This window comes from Piliocolobus tephrosceles, chromosome X (genome assembly GCF_002776525.5).
Source record: "Piliocolobus tephrosceles isolate RC106 chromosome X, ASM277652v3, whole genome shotgun sequence".
In the NCBI taxonomy this organism is placed as follows: domain Eukaryota; kingdom Metazoa; phylum Chordata; class Mammalia; order Primates; family Cercopithecidae; genus Piliocolobus; species Piliocolobus tephrosceles.
Window position 1 is genome coordinate 73,677,661 of NC_045455.1, and position 17,663 is coordinate 73,695,323.

A 17,663-nucleotide genomic window follows, 5' to 3' on the forward strand; every position below is an offset into this window, starting at 1 on the left:
CAAGGCCCATGGTGTGGAAGATTCGGTTCTGAAAACCAGACTCGGCGTAATGTGGCCACAGAGGCTGGAGGATCTAGAACGACCTGCTATTTTGGCACGACACCACTGTGACCAGCTTGAGAGGTCATGGGCATGTGTTACATTTCCCCTAGAGGGGAAAATCATCTGTACTAATAGCATACCTCTGTGAAAACCTAATGAATGCTGGGATCATTCACTGCTTTTCATGTACCCAGCACTGTACATTCTCTGGTCTCTTAGGGACCAGAGAAGAACAGGAGATGGCCAAGACACAAAAGACATCTAAGATAGAACCTTGTTCTCAACAAGCTTGTCGCCTAGTTATGAAATGACTTGCGAATCAGACATGACCTAATGAAGTGCTAAACTGGGTAGGGAAGATACTCTGAACCAGGAGTTAAAGAAGGGTGAAATCTGTGGGAGTCATGCTTAACATAAGGTACCCTCAAGTCCATGCTTCTTCCGGTGGCTTCCCTCTGGGATGCTTTAGCTAACATTGCCACATTTCTTTCTGTTCTCCCCTTTCTACCCACCCTTTTTATCTCCTTCCTTCCTCATTTCCCTTCCATATTCTTTGCTCCTTTTAATTCTCTCCTATTTATCTTCTTTCATCACAATTTTTTCTCCCTCCTTCCCTTCCTCTAGCAGTTTCTTGCTTCACTCCTTCGAATTCCTGGCTTCTTGTCTTCTTTCCTCTTTTCCTTCTTTCTCCCTCCCTTCCTCCCCTCCCTTTGCCCCATCTACATTTTGTATTTCTCTCTGTGAACATTTATTGCGAGGTGTCTGTGTGTGCTAACACTGTGCCCTGCTCAGGATGTGAAGAATGAACAAGATCTAAATGTGCATTTAAAGGCTAAAAGTCAGTTTTGCCCATGGAAGGAAGTCTGGTTTTCAACTGGCTTGCCTGACACTCCGGCCTCTGCTGGGGTCTTTTCAGTAGCCCAAACAGGGGCCCCTCTTCGCCAGGCTTCCCTTGCCTGATGATATGGGGTATGGAGCCCACCATGATGAGAACAAATTGATTCTTATCTGCTTGTGTCCATTTGTACATGTGCTTAGAGGCCAGGCAAGGAGGCAGTAGGCTTAGCCTAGAGTCAGCAAATTAAAACATAAATCAAGCAGATTTTATAAATGACCTCTGTGGTATTAACAGCACACAAGCTCCTTGGTTACACAGAGCCTGTTTCCTTCTCCTGTTTGCTTTCTTTCTTTTTTGTATTTACAGCAGATAAATCCTTCCTAAAAGAATAAGTGTAAGAAAGTTTCAAACAAAATAGATGGAAGAATCCACTGACGATATCAAAGATTGAAAATATATAGGCCACAAATTTCTTGGAACAAAAGCCAGCTGGGTAAGAGGGTAATCAAAACTTCAGGGTTATGACTATCCTCTCCACTTGCTAGAGCACCAAATACATGGTGTATGGCAAAAAGATTTCATAGTCATGGCATCTATCTCTAATCTATATCACAGTGCTACACAGTGCTACCTTAGCCACATGTATTGCAATCTCCTCAAAATATGCTTGGGAATGAGGGAATGCGTCACTCTGAAAGCCGGGCTGGATTCATAGGCCCTGCTGCAAGTTCTACTCCTTTACTTACCTGCTGGGCAAGCAACAGCTCTTCCCTGGACCCCAGGGCTCTGGGTGTGAACAGGAGTAGGAGCTTAGAGAGAATCCCTGGTTTCAGAAGTGATTCTCGTGCAGGATGAGGAAAGGGGTAAACTTCACTCAGAGCTCGGCCACTGAGGTCGGGGGGCTTGGTTTTATATAATGACTCCAGAGTCTCAGTTCTCAAGACAAAGAATGTACTGGTGGGAAGGCAAAGGATATTGTGATGGCAAGATAATAGCTGACAAATTATTAGGAAGAGAACAAAACTGAAGTAAGTGGAAGTATTTGTAAAGTAAAAATTATTTGGCCATAGGGAGAAAATGAAGGACAAATTGAATTTTCTCTTGAATTTGTCTTAAAAATCCCAAAAGATGAGATATCATAAAGGTTATTTTGTCAGGGTAAGGGAGAAGTTTGAAAATCATAAAATTAACTTACTTGATACAGGTTTCGCCCTGATCTTTCTTCTGTCATGAGACAGAAATATCTTTAAAGAACTTTAAGGAATTCTTCTAGAATTAGCTGGGATCCCTTTTTTCTTGTGACAGGGTCTCAGTCTGTCGCCCAAGCTGGAGTGCAGTGGAGTGATCACTGCAGCCTCCAACTGCTGTGCTCAAGGGATCCTCTTGCCTCAGTCTCCTAAGTAGCTGGGACCACAGGGACGTGCCACCGTATCAGCTAATTTTTGTATGTTTTGTAGAGATTGGGTCTCTCTATGTTGCCCAGGTTGGTCTCAAACTCCTGGGCTCAAGTGATCCTCTCACCTTGGCCTCCCAAAGTGCAAATAACCTATATTATTTGCATCTCTGTGGCAGAACCCAGCTGTTACCTTACACTACCAACAGTAACTACAGTTAATACATTTGAGATTAATTCCCATTATACTAATTTCTGGCTTTCTCAAAATCTGAAGCATGTATTAAGTAATTACGAGGATTTCAAATCCTAGTTTCACTACTACTTAGCTGTTTGACTTCAGGCAGTTTATTTAACATCTCTGTGCCTAAGTTTCACCATCTGTAAAATGGTTTTTGGGGGGTTATCCTTGTATTAAATGACTTAGTAGATGCAAAGCATTCCAGAACAGTATCTGGCACACAGTAAGTGCTACTAAAGTGGGGACTGTCATTTGTTTTGTGCTTTAAGGTGTGCAAAAGACCTATCACATCCTCTCATTTTGAGATCTTTGCCACAACCTAATTGACAGATAAATTTTGAATGGCTTATCCTAAGACTAGAGCTAGGATATGGAAAGGCCAGCACTCAAACCAAGTCCTCAGGGCATTCCACGTGTTTCTTTCCAATTCCCTTGTCTTGCAAATGAGAAAACAGGCGCAAAGAAGTTAAGTGACTGGTTACTTAACTGGTTACTAAACTGGAAGAGGTTACTGATTGTTCTATCACTGTGATCCAAATCTTCTGTGTCTGCTTTTCTTCACTCTAGCAAGTGAGGGGTGCAATTGCTTGTTTATTGAGCTTTCTAATGAGATAATGCAGGTGAAGCACTTATTCTTCCCTACCCCACAGTGAAGACTCAGCAGATGGCAGCTACCTCTCTCCTGCTGCAAGCCTTGTCCTGCTTCCTTTGTGGTTAAAGTCTAGGCTCAGGTCAAAAGACGCCATGGAAAACAAGATGTTGCCACATTTCAGTACATGCTAGCCAAGACTTGCCACCATTTGCTTACTGTTTTGGTGGATCGTTCATGTGGGGGTGCCCAAGCATCAGCAATATGAATGTGTGTGAGCCAGTTGAGTTGGGAATTTTCAGTGTTTTGCTGTTGATGTTGATATCAGTCTCAGAGTATTCATCACAGAAGAGCCCTGCCCTCCTGTACACGGATGCCTTCCATGGCATCCACACCCACCCAGGGCCAGAGGGGCAGTGACCAAGAGGATTATTTCCTGTCCTTACTCCATGGTCCCCTCCCTGGTGGAGGTGGGCAGGGGTGGTTAAGAACAAGGCACCACAGCCAGGAGGTCTGGTCCACACTTATTGCCTGTGTTACCCTGTGGGACTTACTGAGCCTCAGTTTTCTTGTTGGTAAATTATTCCCTATCTTATGAGAGTGTGGTGAGAATTAAACAGTGTTTTCAGAAGAGTCTGGCAGGGAAAAGTTTCCTGGTGATTGCAAGTTGTCAAACTTTTTACAGCCAGTTGCAGGGCTGCTGGATGGGACTGCCCCTCCTGACCCCAGCTGGCCTCCTACACATTATCTTTAAATCAGATATTTATTTTGCCCTCAAGAACTTGGCTTTTTCTCCCCTTCCTAATGAATGGCACAGGGCTTCTTCCCTACATTTCCAAGGGAGGTGGCGGTTACAGGAAACAAGGTGCTGGTGGGCTGGCGTGCACCTCGGCCTGTGTGTTCTGCTATGGCCTCTCCTTGATCTGGGGAAGGACATGCCAGGGTGGCACTTGAATTTGACTGGAGACTAGAGCCCACCATAGATAATCTGTGCTGTACTCCTCCAAAAGAAGGGAACTCGTTGAGAAGATAACTTGGTCTCATAAGGCTTAAAGAAAACTTCCTCCTGGACCAGTGAAAAACTAGGTTTGACCACATACCACTCCATGCCACAAAAGGTTAGATAATAGTGTCATTTTCTATCAGTATTCCATACACACACATATACATATCTACATAAGAGAAAACTTGTGCCAGGCACTGTGTTACATTTTACACATAATCCTTACAATGCCCTGATACGACTTCTATTACACACCTGAAGAAAGTGAGAATTATAAATGTTAAGTAATCTTCCCAAAATCACACAGCTTGAGGCCTAGCCAGAGTAAAATCCAAGCTTGTCTGGCTTAAGTCCCCATTCTCTTTTTTTTTTTTTGAGAGAGTCTCTCTCTGTCTCCCAGGATGGATTGCAGTGGCGCCATCTCGGCTCACTGCAACCTCTGCGTCCCAGGTTCAAGTGATTCTCCTGCCTCCCAGCCTCCCGAGTAGCTGGGATTACAGGCACGTGCCACCACACCAGGCTAATTTTTTGTATTTTTAGTAGAGACAGGGTTTCACCATGTTAGCCAACATGGCCTCCTGACCTCGTGATCCGCCCACCTTGGCCTCCCCAAATGCTGGGATTACAGGTGTGAGCCACCACGCCTGGCCTAAGCCCCCATTCTTAACCAAATATGCCTGATGATAAGAATGATCTGGGATGGTCGTTAAAAATAGATTATGTGGGCTACACCCAAGACCAGCTGAATCAGGATCTCCAGAGAAGAGGTTGGCTGGGGGATCTGATTTTTTTTAACAAGTGCCCCAGGTGACTGCTGAGCAAGACCTCCCAGCAGCCCTGGTTGTTCAGCCCTGGCTGTTGACAATCATGGGACGTGCTTAAGGCACACCAATCAAGGCCCAGGCCCCAACCCATGAAAGAACCCTTGGGTTCTTTCCCAAGTTCTGTCTTTGATAAAACACTTAACCCTCTGTAGTTCACACAGTTTTCTGAGCTATAACGTGGAGATGCATCATAGTATCTGCTCCCAGATCTCACCAGAGTGCTATGAGAATGAAAGGACACTGGTGGTGAAGGTGTTTTGCACAGTGCTCACTGAAAGAAAATTTACTTCTCAGTTATTATGAACCTTCACATAATCTGTCTCATAAGCTTTTGTCGGTTGACCTGGGAATTTAACCATCCTTCTAATATGGTGTTTATGGGAAAATGCATTCAGATTTCAAAATAATTCACAAAAAATTTTAGAATACAATTTATTTCCATTTTCAGGACTGCCTCTATTTAACTAAAGTTTTGTATTATAGGCCCAGGAATACTGAATGTATCATATGAAGTCTTTTCCATGAGAACATTAAATGAACAGTTGATTAGACTTCTTGGTCTATTTGATGTCTCTTTTAAATGAATCCTAATATTGTTAAATGGAAAGTGTAGACTCTAAAATGATATCTCTACAGTGATTACACCATGAAAAAGTGTAATAGCTCTGATTCATTGAATATTTCTATGTGCCCAAGTCTGTGCTAAGCCAGTCGTTTCCATGCTATCCTTATTAAATGTTATTTCCATTTGCTGAGGCTTAAAGAGACTATTTGCCTTTGTAAGGGTCATTTAACTTGTAAGACTAAAGATACAGGATTCAAACAGAATATCAGACCCCACATTCTGGGGATATTCAAACAGAATATCAGACCCCAAATTGGCCACCCTGTGATATAAAATCCTCATGCACACACATGGATTGGCACACTGACACAGGAAAACAAAAGCAATCACTGTGCTAGAGCAGAGGGACTATGGCTGATTTGCTCTTTAAAATGAATTATTGGGCCGGGAGCGGTGGCTGAAGCCTGTAATCCCAGGACTTTGGGAGGCCAAGACGGGCAGATCACGAGGTCAGGAGATCGAGACCATCCTGGCTAACACGGTGAAACCCCATCTCTACCAAAAAATATAAAAAACTAGCCGGGCATGGTGGCGGGCGCCTGTAGCCCCAGCTACTCGGTAGGCTGAGGCAGGAGAATGGCGTAAACCCGGGAGGCAGAACTCGCAGTGAGCTGAGATCCGGCCACTGCACTCCAGCCTGGGCAACAGAGCGAGACTCTGCCTCAAAAAATAAAATAAAATAAAATGAATTATTGGTGTAAAACTTCATCTAATAAAAATATGTAGAAGAAAGAAGTTGCATTAAAAAATATACCTGAATTTTATGACTGGATATCAAGACTTGTATTGTTGTAGGTTTTGGAGTTTAGATTCCATTCTGAAACCTTCATGGTGCCCGGTCCATGTGAAAATTAAGGAAGAGAAAGAAATGTGGGTGGCAAGAAATCCACCCAAATGTCCTCTGCTCCTGGCAGCATTAAAGAAAATTGCTGTCCTTCATAGATGAGGATGAAGCCACTAGTAGCTTTCCAGGAGTAGTGATGGATTTGCTCTGAGCCCTCTTAAATTCCCTCCCCATCTCCTTTTATATCAGGGGAGGGCTGTTCAGGCCTGGTGCTGCCAGTAAGGTAGCCATCCACATGAAGGGTGAACTCAGCACTTTCCGCCCAGCCAACTCATGCCCCACCCTGCCAGCTGCTCGGGAGATGGGATACCCATATTCAGTACTTCTGAATATTCCTTCTGTAAGGACATCCCCTGACAGCCCAGTAGAAAACTAAATGCTGTTTAGATCACTGGGAAAGCTCATCCTTCCCCAATCCATTCCTCCTTTAAGATGACTTTCTTTCCCCAAAGTGACTTTTCTTCCTTTCTAACAGATATCTGCAAATGAAATAGAAATGCTTTTGATGAGGCTGCCACGCATGTTCAAACAGGAATTCACAGGTGTGGGAGCCACGCTGGAAAAAAGATGGAAGTTGTGTGCCTTTGAAGGAATTAAAACTACCTAACTGTGAAGACCTAAACATCTCTGGAAGTGAAACCATGTGAACCTGGCCAGGGCTGTGCGATGGGGGAGCAGGAGGTGTGGGGTTGGTCCAGCACGCAACCTTTGTGGAGCCGTCGAAGCCTGCCTTTAGTTATATCTGTGGCGTTCTCTTGTGAGTGGAAATGTAATTGTGTACCAGTTCCTTAAAATAAACAAAGCTTAATACTGTGACAGATCTGTTTCCTATGAAAACCAAACAATGATTCCACAGTCATAATGATGGCAAAATCTTAAAATATGCTACATTTGAGAATAGCTCACCAAGCAAAATATTTAAAGTTAATGATGGTGTAGCGATGATTGTTGCTAGGCTACAGAGTTGTATATGTAATGTATAGCTGAAATCATTAAATGACATTTTCCTGAAAGTCTTTCTGTTTTAGTAAAAAAAAAAAAAAAAAAGAAAGAAAAGAAAAGAAAAAAGAAAAAATTTTACAGTGAGGGAAAATCATACCAAAAGAAAACTTGAATATGTGTCTAAACAGTTATTGTATTTTGTAAATTAAGTTATATGCTGTTCCAGGGACTTTTGCCTTATTGAAAAGGCAGAAAATATGATTGGACACATTGAGAATGCTTTATCAAGAATATTATTTTTCTAATGTAACAATTCTCCATCATAAGTTCTTTTAACATGGACTGCGTAACAATTTTCATAAAGTGTAAATAAAAGAAAAACTAGTGTTATTGTCTTGTACTTGGTATGTAGCATTCAGGTTTATGCATCAAAATAAACATGCAGTAAATATTCCTGTTACAAATTTTATAGCAAAGATATTAATTTTTTTCAATAAATATGACTTCTACCATATTGGTTTTACAAATTATTCTTTGATATATTTTATTTCTCCCTTAAGAAGTCTTTTTCTCATTATTCAGTCCCATCTCATATCCTATCATTTAAAAATGATAAAATACATGAGTGACATTAAGACATAAAACATTATTTCAAATAGGAATATATAAAAATTGTGGAGTGGAAATTACCAAGAAAGGAGATTATACAGCATTAATATGCAGTATTAGAGTAGATTTTTAAAAATAACAGGACATAGAATCCACAAATAATAAACAAATTTTTACTTTGCTTTTTGTCCTCCTGGGCAGGTACAAAGTAGTCCATTAATCTTATTAATTCTTGGATTTATGTATCTGTATGTTTACTGGAAAACACATTAGAAAAGCAACGAAAGAATCTACACTCGGACCAACAATTTAGACAGAATTTGGGCTTCCCCTCTTTATTTTAGTAACAAATTGGATATGACTTAAAATTTTGTCCCCTTCCTGCTATCCTACATAAGAATCACAAAAAAGACAAGTATCCTTAACCATAATTGAAACATTTTTTTAGGAAAACAGCTAAACAGTTAATGTTTTCTGATATTATGAAAAGATACTCATAATTTCCTATTGGACTTTTTGTCCTTCATTGATATCTTTATTGATAAGTACCTTTATTGATCTCTGATAAATTAAGGTACTTACTCATACCTCCCATAAATATCTACACATGTGTTTTGTTCAGGCTTAGGGCTAACACTATGAATATAAAGGTAAGTAAGAAAAGACCCTCTCCTTAATGTGCTCAGAGTTCAGTGTGAAAAAGACATTTTCAGCCCAGCACAGTGGCTCGTGCCTGTAATCCCAGCGCTTTGGGAGGCTGAGGCAGGTAGATCACTTGAGTTCAGGAGTTCGAGACCAGCCTGGCCAACAAGGTGAAACCCATCTCTATTTTAAAAAGTTGCTGGGCGTGGTGGCAGGCACCTGTAGTCCCAGCTAGTCAGGAGGCTGGGACAGGAGAATCATTTGAACCCGGAAGGTGGAGGTTGCAGTGAGCCGAGATTGCGCCACTGCACTCTAGCCTGGGTGACAGAACCAAGACTCTGTCTCAAAAAAAAAAAAAAAGAAAAAAGAAAAAAAGGCATTTTCCCAAAAGGTTCTATATGATGTGATTCTGGTAACAAGAAAGATATGATAGGTGCTATGGCATATAAACTATATGTCCATATCGTATTAAACCCTACACACCTTCCCTTACCATCAGTCCATGCCTACTACCACCATCATGACAGATTTATCTCCAAATCAGGAGACACAAATAAAGACACAACAGTCAGAAAGCAGAAGACATCATTTACAGATGATGCTATTATTGTAAAATAGAAAACCTAAGCAGTTCACCTGAAAAACAACAAGAAAAAAAGAATTCAGTAAAGTGGCTAGTTCTATAAAGTCATGAAGTGTAGTAAGGACACAGGGGAAGGTACCACAGCCTATGCTATTTCTAATAGAAAGCATGGTGGATATTTTCAAACATGCATTGATACTTTCAAGTATAACTGGCAGTCACTTTAGTAGAAAGACATCCTGCACAGGTAAACCCCTAACTCTGAGCTCTGTGCTCACACAAAGCTGAGGGACCTGTTAGATCTGACAAGAAGATATCATTTCCAAACGCATGGATATGAGCCCTACGGGGCAACTTGGGGGAGTGAAATGGTTAATTCAGCTTCCAAAAATATTAGAGTCATTGCTGGAGAGAAGCTTCTGCACTAGGAAAATCTATTTTGGCTGTAATTTTTTTATTTATACTTGAAATGAATTCTATTACTTGTCTAGAAATATGTTGGTTATATATTTTAACTTCAATTATGTGAATAATTGATTTTTGGATTTTTTTAATCCTCTATAAATTATTTCACAGACTCTCAAGTTCAGATGGGACTTTGGCGATCACCTGGGGAAGGAACTAACAACGGTGCCTATGAGGGTGGTCTGGAGACTACGTATATCTGTCACCCCATTCTCTTTAATCCTCCTAACTCTATATGAAGATAATATTATCATACCCATTTGTCACACAAGGATAACGAGGCTCCTAAGTTTTAAGTAATTTGGCCAACTTTGCAGTTAGTAAATTTTGTATCAGGATTTGAACCTAAGGCTAACTGGCTCCAAAACATCTTCTCCTTTTCACCGGTCATACTTCTATTAATAGTTCAACCCATTCCACCCAACTGTGAGCCCAGTGCCACCCAGTGCCTTTGGATCCCTTTTTATCCTCCTTTATTCTCCACCATCCCTTACACATGGGTAGAGGGGTGAAGACTCTTCATGCCTTTCTCTCCTTAGAATAAGCAAAATATTGAAGGTTTGGAGATCCTTGTGATCTGGCCCCAAAGGGCGTTTCCAACTTACTTTTTCACCATTTCCCTGAAAAGGATTCATCCTTTTTCTTGCTTTTCTGCTTCTGTTCATCTATTTGAATGAAACAACCATCATCACATCTAGTTATCACAGTTCTACCCAACCTTAAATGTGAAATAAGCCTTCATGCCCCAGCAGAAGTCACTCTTCCTGCCTCTGCACAGCCATCCCACACTGTTTCTGAAGACACTTGCCATCCAGCTGTCCTTGCCCTATTATATTACAAGCTCTTGGATGGACTTGAACACATCTCATTTACTTTGAATTATTTCTCGAAGTGGTTTTGCTTACAAATATTTAGAAAGTAGGACAGAGAATGATCCAAGATGTCTTTTTTACCCCCGGGAACCAATCTGCCTATACTTACCCAAAGGGAAAATACTACAAAATATTTGAAAAGGCTGCAAATATCTTAGATTCAAGATTCCAAGGTGGGAAATGTGAGCGAGAATGTACTGCATATTATTGAAATAAAAAATCAGCAACCCAATTCCTATTCAAACTTCAAACCCAGATCAATTATCAACTGTTCTATGAGGTCCTGATTCCCTCAGGAGTCCTTCTCCTGGGCTTCCCCTACTATTCATTACATATCTATTGCAGCCCATTTACTGTATTTTAATCATTTTTTAATGTGACTGTCTTTCCACTCTTGCAGGCAGGAGACCTCCCTTACTCAACCCTCTAGTCCCTCAGAGTCTGACATGACATATCATTACTTTTAAATAAATATTTATCACATTAATGAAAGAAGAACTCACACAGGAACTTTCTGAAGTTGTTGAATCAGAATCTATTCAGGTATTAGGTCCAGCAATAGAGGCTAAAACTTTGTGTCTCTCCATTGTAATGCCTTGGCAGAACCCTTATTTTTTAATTTTTCTTTTTTACTGTGGTAAAATAGAATACTTAATTTAGCCAGTCATAAGTGTACAATTCTGTGACATTAAATGCATTCCCAATATTATGTAACCAATCGTCACTATTTATACCCAAAACTTTTACATTATCCCCAACAAAATTCTGTACTCACTATACAATAACTCCTCATCCTCTTACCCTTCTAACCTCTGGTAACTTCTATTCCCTGCATCTCCATGAATGTCCCTATTCTAGGTATCTCCTGTAAGTGGAATCTTATGGCATTTGCCCTTCTGAGTCTGGTTTCTTTCACTCAGCATAACAACTTCAAGTTTCATTCATACTGTAGCATGTATCAGAATTTCATTTCTTTTTAAGGCTGAATAATAGGCCGGGCACTGTGGCTCACACCTGTAATCCCAGAACTTTGGGAGGCTAAGGCAGGTGGATCACTTGAGGTCAGGAGCTCGAGACCAGCCTGGCCAACATAACAAAACCCCATCTCTACTAAAAATACAAAAATTAGCCGGGTGTGGTGGCACATTTCTGTAATCTCAGTTACTTGGGAGGCTGAGGCAGGAGCATTGCTTGAACCTGGAAGGCGGAGGTTGCAGTGAGCCAAGATCACGCCACTGCACCCCAACCTGGGTGATAGAGTGACACCCTGTCTCAAAAAAAAAAAAAAAAAAAGGAATAATATTCCATTGGAAGAGAACTCTTCTTGCTGGCTTAGGTGTTTTTTACCTATTACAGTAAGAAAAAGTCATTGATCAGTGTTGGAAAATATTTAAATACCACATCAAAAACAACATTTGAAAGTGTAGGGAAGCTTATTTTTAACTCAGTAAACTGTTCATTTTCGTTGAGGGTAAAAATGAAATGAAAAAAAAATTGTTGATAGTAATTGTGTAGAAAATGAGACTGACTCAGCAAATATCCATGCAACAAATTATGATTCACAAGTTGTTTTTTCTTGGTAAGGGTCGGGGATGTTTTACTTTGAGGTTGGTTCTTGGGGTTTTTGTTGTTGGCAGGGGTTGTAGCCCTTTTCAGAAAATGGCTACTGTGTTTATTTATTGGACTCAATAATAGGTGGTTTATCTCCAAAATGTAAGACTCTTTTCCCATAGTACTCAGTTTATTCTGATAAACTGAGAAAATAGAGACATCAGATCACTAAAAATCTTATAGCTTGACTTATTTTTCATCAAAATGGTAAAAGGTTCACATGTATATTAAATAAGCCTGTCATAAGTAACTGAAGAAACTATTCCGTGTAGCACACCGAAAATGAGCATTTTCAACAAGCTATAGTGAAGATGTTTACATATTAGATCACTAAAACACTGTCTCTCTAGTTCCACCACCTCCAATTTCCTCCTCTACTTGCAAGTGGACTTTCTTTCATTCACAGGCTTCAAATGTTTGGAAATGTCTCCTACTGTGTAGGCGAGCACTCAGGCTGCACTGGGGTCAAGCCCAGCCCAACATTCACTGACCTTGTGGCCATGGCACGTCCCTCAACCACACCGAGGTGCTAGTCCCGGATCGATAATATAAGACTAATGTCTACGTCATAGGGTGATGATTAAATAAGAGAGCAAGCATAAAGCACCTCCTAACATACAGCCAGGCAGACCGAAGGCATTTGTTTCTACAAAAATAGTACTTAAACTACATCATTCCCAGAAAAGGGAACGAACCTTTTCCCTATCAGCCTATTCCTATCCTGACCATTGACAAATAGTCAATCATATGCTTCCAAATACAAGATAAAATAAGTATAAAACAATCATAATCCCCACCAATAGTCCATTAAACATGTTCAAGTGTAAGACTGACGTTAGCAAGATAATTGTAATTCTCTAACCTGCAAAGACTTCCTCAACTCTTATAGACAAATAAGTAGTGACCATCAAAGTTCTCTCATCACAGAAAAAATTAAAGCCTGAATTCTTTGTTACAGCTCCCTTTTTACTTGTTTGGTATATTTCCAATAAGCAGTAATTAGGGTCAAATACATTCAACTGTGAAGAAACTATGGCTCTGGGCTACTGCCATTTTGAATGATGGTCAACTAGGTATACAGTACGCAAAGATTAAATAAAGTATTAATTATGGTTTTTTTTAACCCAGCAGAGACATTGTCAGGAAAAATTATAGTTGTAGCTGCAATAGTATTATTTTAGAGAACATACACATCTATTATAGTTGCTGAGAGTGTCAAAGTAAAGGACTCCGGTTAATCTAGTAATTACAGACTGGTTGTGTTAATAAAATTCGCTGTTGTGGTCCAAAATTTTAACTGTTGCCTGCTCACAAAACTGTACAGATACCCAACAAGCTCAGATGTTTGCTCTGCACATTTCATCTCTCATATAATGTACATTTATCAGTACAGGGCTATTCACTTCATGGGAAAAACAAGCATAAAAATAAATTGCAGACATTTTACAGTAGAAAATGTTACGTCCTCAATACAAGGCAAAAAAGTGGTTAACGTACAAGTGCATTGCATGTAATGAAATGCATTTTTTTGCCTAGCAAATATATTTAGTGTGTGTTGAAAGTTGTAATATCTTCCCCTGCACAAAGAAATTTCTATTATAAAGCTCATTTGCTATTGCAGGGAGTGAAACCCTTTTTCTTGTTTACTAAAGTAGTCCATCTTAATATCAGCCCACAACACTGTCAAGTTCACTTAAGAAGAGCTATGTGTAGATAAGAATAGGACTGAATCAGAAACCAGAATATTCCATTTCATCTGCTTTCCATATCTGAGAAAGTGCTATGTAATTCACTGCATCTGGTAGCAATCTCATTTTGGAAAACATTTTTCTTTTCAGAAGAAAAGGCTAAAAATTGGCCAATTTGAGGTTCTCATCAATAAATAAATCTTTTGCCTTTGAATATGTTTATGCATAAATGAGGATTTGTTTCTCTAGTATTTCTTGAGATAAAATAGCAAGTGTGGTCTGGGAAGTCAAACATTATCTTCAGGTGGAGATAACGTATGAAAACCATCGTGGGTCTTTTATCAAACAGACATTATTATATCAAAATCAACATATCATGCATCATTTTTAAGACTTGCAATCATAGTAAATCAAGTTTCAAATATGAAGTACTATTAATTCTTAGATTAACTGTCACTGTCTAAGGCTGAGCAACAACAGAGTAGGATTTTGCACCTCACCGTCTGTTCCTTGAGGTGATAAAGGGAACTTTGGTTCAATGTGTATCTAAGACAAGGTTTTGTAGGCTGAGCCTTGTATGCAACTAGACTGTGGACAGTGGGGGACAGTGTGAAACCTAGACTGTGCTAACCTATAGTCAACTTTTTTTTTTTTTTTTTTTTTTTGGAGACGAAGTCTCACTCTGTCGCCCAGGCTGGAGTGCAGTGGTGCGATCTCGGCTCACTGCAACCTCCACCTCCCAGGTGCAAGCGATTCTTCTGCCTCAGCCTCCCGAGTAGCTAGGATTACAGGTGCCCGCCACCATGCCCAGCTAATTTTCATTTTAGTAGAGACAGGATTTCACTATGCTGGCCAGGCTGGTCTTGAACTCCTGACCTTGTGATCCACCCGCTTCAGCGTCCCAAAGTGCTGAGATTATAGGCGTGAGCCACCACGCCTGGCCTCATCAACCCATTTTTCTATTGCTGCTCTGCCACGGGGGACTGGTAAATGAAGTACACAGCATTTTGGTCTGGAGGGGATAGATCACCTGCCAGAGAGGCAGTAGAGTGAGATGCTCAAGAGCATTCTTCTGGAATCGTCCCAATTCAGTGATCATGGCCACATGATTTAATCTCTGAAGTTTAATCCCCAAATGGGATAATACTAACCCTTATAGAGTAATTCTGTAATTTTATCCATTGACTAAGTAGAACTAGGTCATCTAAGATTACAGAATTCTTCAAGCAACAGTTTTCAATCTCATGGCCTCACCGTCCCCTGCCAATTGAAAAGTGCTTCCCCTCAGAGATCACCACTAATACATCAAGTGGAATCAACTTTCTGATTCCTCTCTGGAACAACAAATGCGTCCATACAACATAACAGAACATCTCCCACCTGTCTAAAGAGGTTTGTGCCCTGTGTGGGACTAGAATTAGGACTGCCAAAGAACCCCAGATTCCTGACACTTCACTGAGAGATTCTGAGAACTCACGAAACCAGTGAATAACAGGCAAGCTCCTAACTCAAACCAGGCCTCTTGGAAGAGAGTCTTGGCAAAGACATACCCGGTATGTTTTCTCAAATATAAAAAGTATTTCGGAGGCAACAGAACAGCATCCCACTCTTGAGCCAGAGAAGGGACTAGATATCTTCTCCTGGGTCCTCTACCTCCAGTAAGGATGGGATACTTTGGTGGGAGAATCAAAGGGATAAAATCCATCTTGTGCCCCTAGGTTTCATATTACTTTATGGAAAGGCAACGTGGATGTCTTTATAGCATATTTCCCCAGTGTTCAGACTAGAGGAAGGACATGGGGAGAGAAGGAGTTAAAATGTCCTTAATGCCATTTGGAATTTCTCAAACTTGGAAGTTTAAGCTGGGGTGTAAGAGCCCCCAACTCCTGCTTTGTTCTTACAACCCTTTTGACTCCATGTTTCATATTTCCTTCTTTTCCCATAGGACTTTGTGAGTATATATGTAACTGGCTCATTGATTAATCAGGTCATGTGTAGTGATTTTCAATGAACTGGGAAGAAATACCCATTACCACACACATATACATTTGCTAACACACAGATATATACACATCCACACATACCCACACTAATAAAAACTCCTGTACACACTCATGTAAATATTACATCTGGTACAAACATATACATATGTAGCCACATTTACACACATTCACAACTTCACTGACATCCAGATACCTCTGGGTTTGGCAATCATTTTTGACTCCTCAGGTTCTTCCCTCTCCTCCCTCTATTTCTTTCAGCTATTCACTTTTCCCAGGAGGATGACTAACCTGGGACAAACAACAGAAGGTGACACTCAACCCTGTAGGTGATAAACATACGGAATTTACTTTAAAAAGATGATACTGGCAGGAAATGTAAGAGGATTGAAAATATTTCTAACAAATTTATGAAAGAGCCAGAAAAGGCAAAGAAACTGACACAGTTGACCCACAAGGACATCAGAGAACTCTGTTCCAGGGAGGCAACGGCGCAAGGTTGTAACTCAGGAATTCTTTTTTGTTGTTGTTGTTGAGACAGGGTCCCACTCTGTCGCCCAGGCTGGAGTGCAGTGGTGCAATCTCTGTTCACTGCATCCTCCACGTCTCGGGTTCAAGTGATTCTCCTGCCTCAGCCTCCCCAATAGCTGGGATAACAGGTACCTGCCACCACACCCAGCTAATTTTTGTATTTTTAGTAGAGATGGGGTTTCACCATGTTGGGCAGGCTGGTCTCTAACTTCTGACCTCAAGTGATTCGTCTGCTCAGCCTACCCAAAGTGCTGGGATTACAGGTGTTAGCCACCACAACCGACAGAAATTCTTATATTTGCACAGAAATAATTTCTGTGGCATACAGAGGTTATTAATGGCACTATTTAATGGTCTATCTATATCCATACCTCCAGTTCTGTAACACTGTAATCTTGTCCTATTCCAGCTCTGGACTTGATCATTTATGCTGCTTTGGCCAATGAGACGGCTGCAGAAGCTGGAGAAGCCCCTGTGCATTTCTGCTTGCCCTCTTGCATGGTTAGGTTTGCATACTCTTGTACTCAGACACTACTAACGAGAATGCATTGGGCTAGCTCACTGGGCTAGCCATGACACATATGTGCAGCTGAGTCAAGTGGCCCCAGCCAAGCCCATCTGGATCTGCTGATGGCCAGTGGATTCCTTAAGAAAATATGTCAGAGACAAGAGGAACAATTCAGCCTCAATAGTTGATCTGCAGACTTGTGAGCTAAATGATTGTTTAAGCCACTGAATTTTGGGGTGACCTGTCATGCAACATTCTTTGTGGCAACAACTAACACTGAAACTGTTATTTAAAACTAGGGTGCTGCGACTAACAAAAAAAAATGGGCAGAGGCTAGAAAAATTATGAGGAAACTGCTACAAGAGGATGGAAAGATGACAACATGGGTTATGCAGTAACAAAAAAATGAGAAAACTGCTACATGTGTCAATTCAGATGGTAGAAAATGTGCCTAATAAACTTGGGATTTGAGCAATAACATTTCCAGGCATAATGTTGAAAGTGTCTGCTGCATACTGCTAAGATTCTACAAGAAATGAAAGGGCTAAAAAAAATAACTGTCCGGTGCATAAGCAAATTGAGAGAGACCATAGAGGAAACAGGACTTCTTGGCTGGAAAAGAAAATTGCTTTTCATCTGTTTCTTCAGCTGGCAAAAGAGTTTCAAAGTAAAATATAGCCTGGGACAAGGATCTAATCAAATACTTGTCTTTAAGATCATCTATTAAGACCCTGGAAAGAAACAGGACAGAAAACAGCAATCCTCTAAGCTCAAGAAATGTGCTACTAGAAGTCTTAAGAAGCTCAAGAAATG

The 17,663-nt window shown here is 40.6% G+C and overlaps 1 protein-coding gene and 1 long non-coding RNA gene across 12 annotated transcripts in view; one reads left to right on the forward strand and one right to left on the reverse strand.

The window, feature by feature from the left end:
* Window positions 1-7,215, forward strand: part of ENOX1 (ecto-NOX disulfide-thiol exchanger 1) — a 566,136-nt gene extending 558,921 nt beyond the window's left edge. For all 11 annotated transcript variants that reach the window (XM_023187381.2, XM_023187382.2, XM_023187388.2 and 8 more), the window contains one exon: window positions 6,875-7,215. In XM_023187381.2, the coding sequence (XP_023043149.1) occupies window positions 6,875-7,006 (132 nt within the window). In that variant the 3' untranslated portion in view covers window positions 7,007-7,215. The remainder of the gene's footprint in view (window positions 1-6,874) is intronic.
* LOC111523072 overlaps window positions 1-17,663 on the reverse strand; it is a 128,141-nt gene that overhangs the window by 87,552 nt on the left and 22,926 nt on the right. The window lies entirely within an intron of this gene.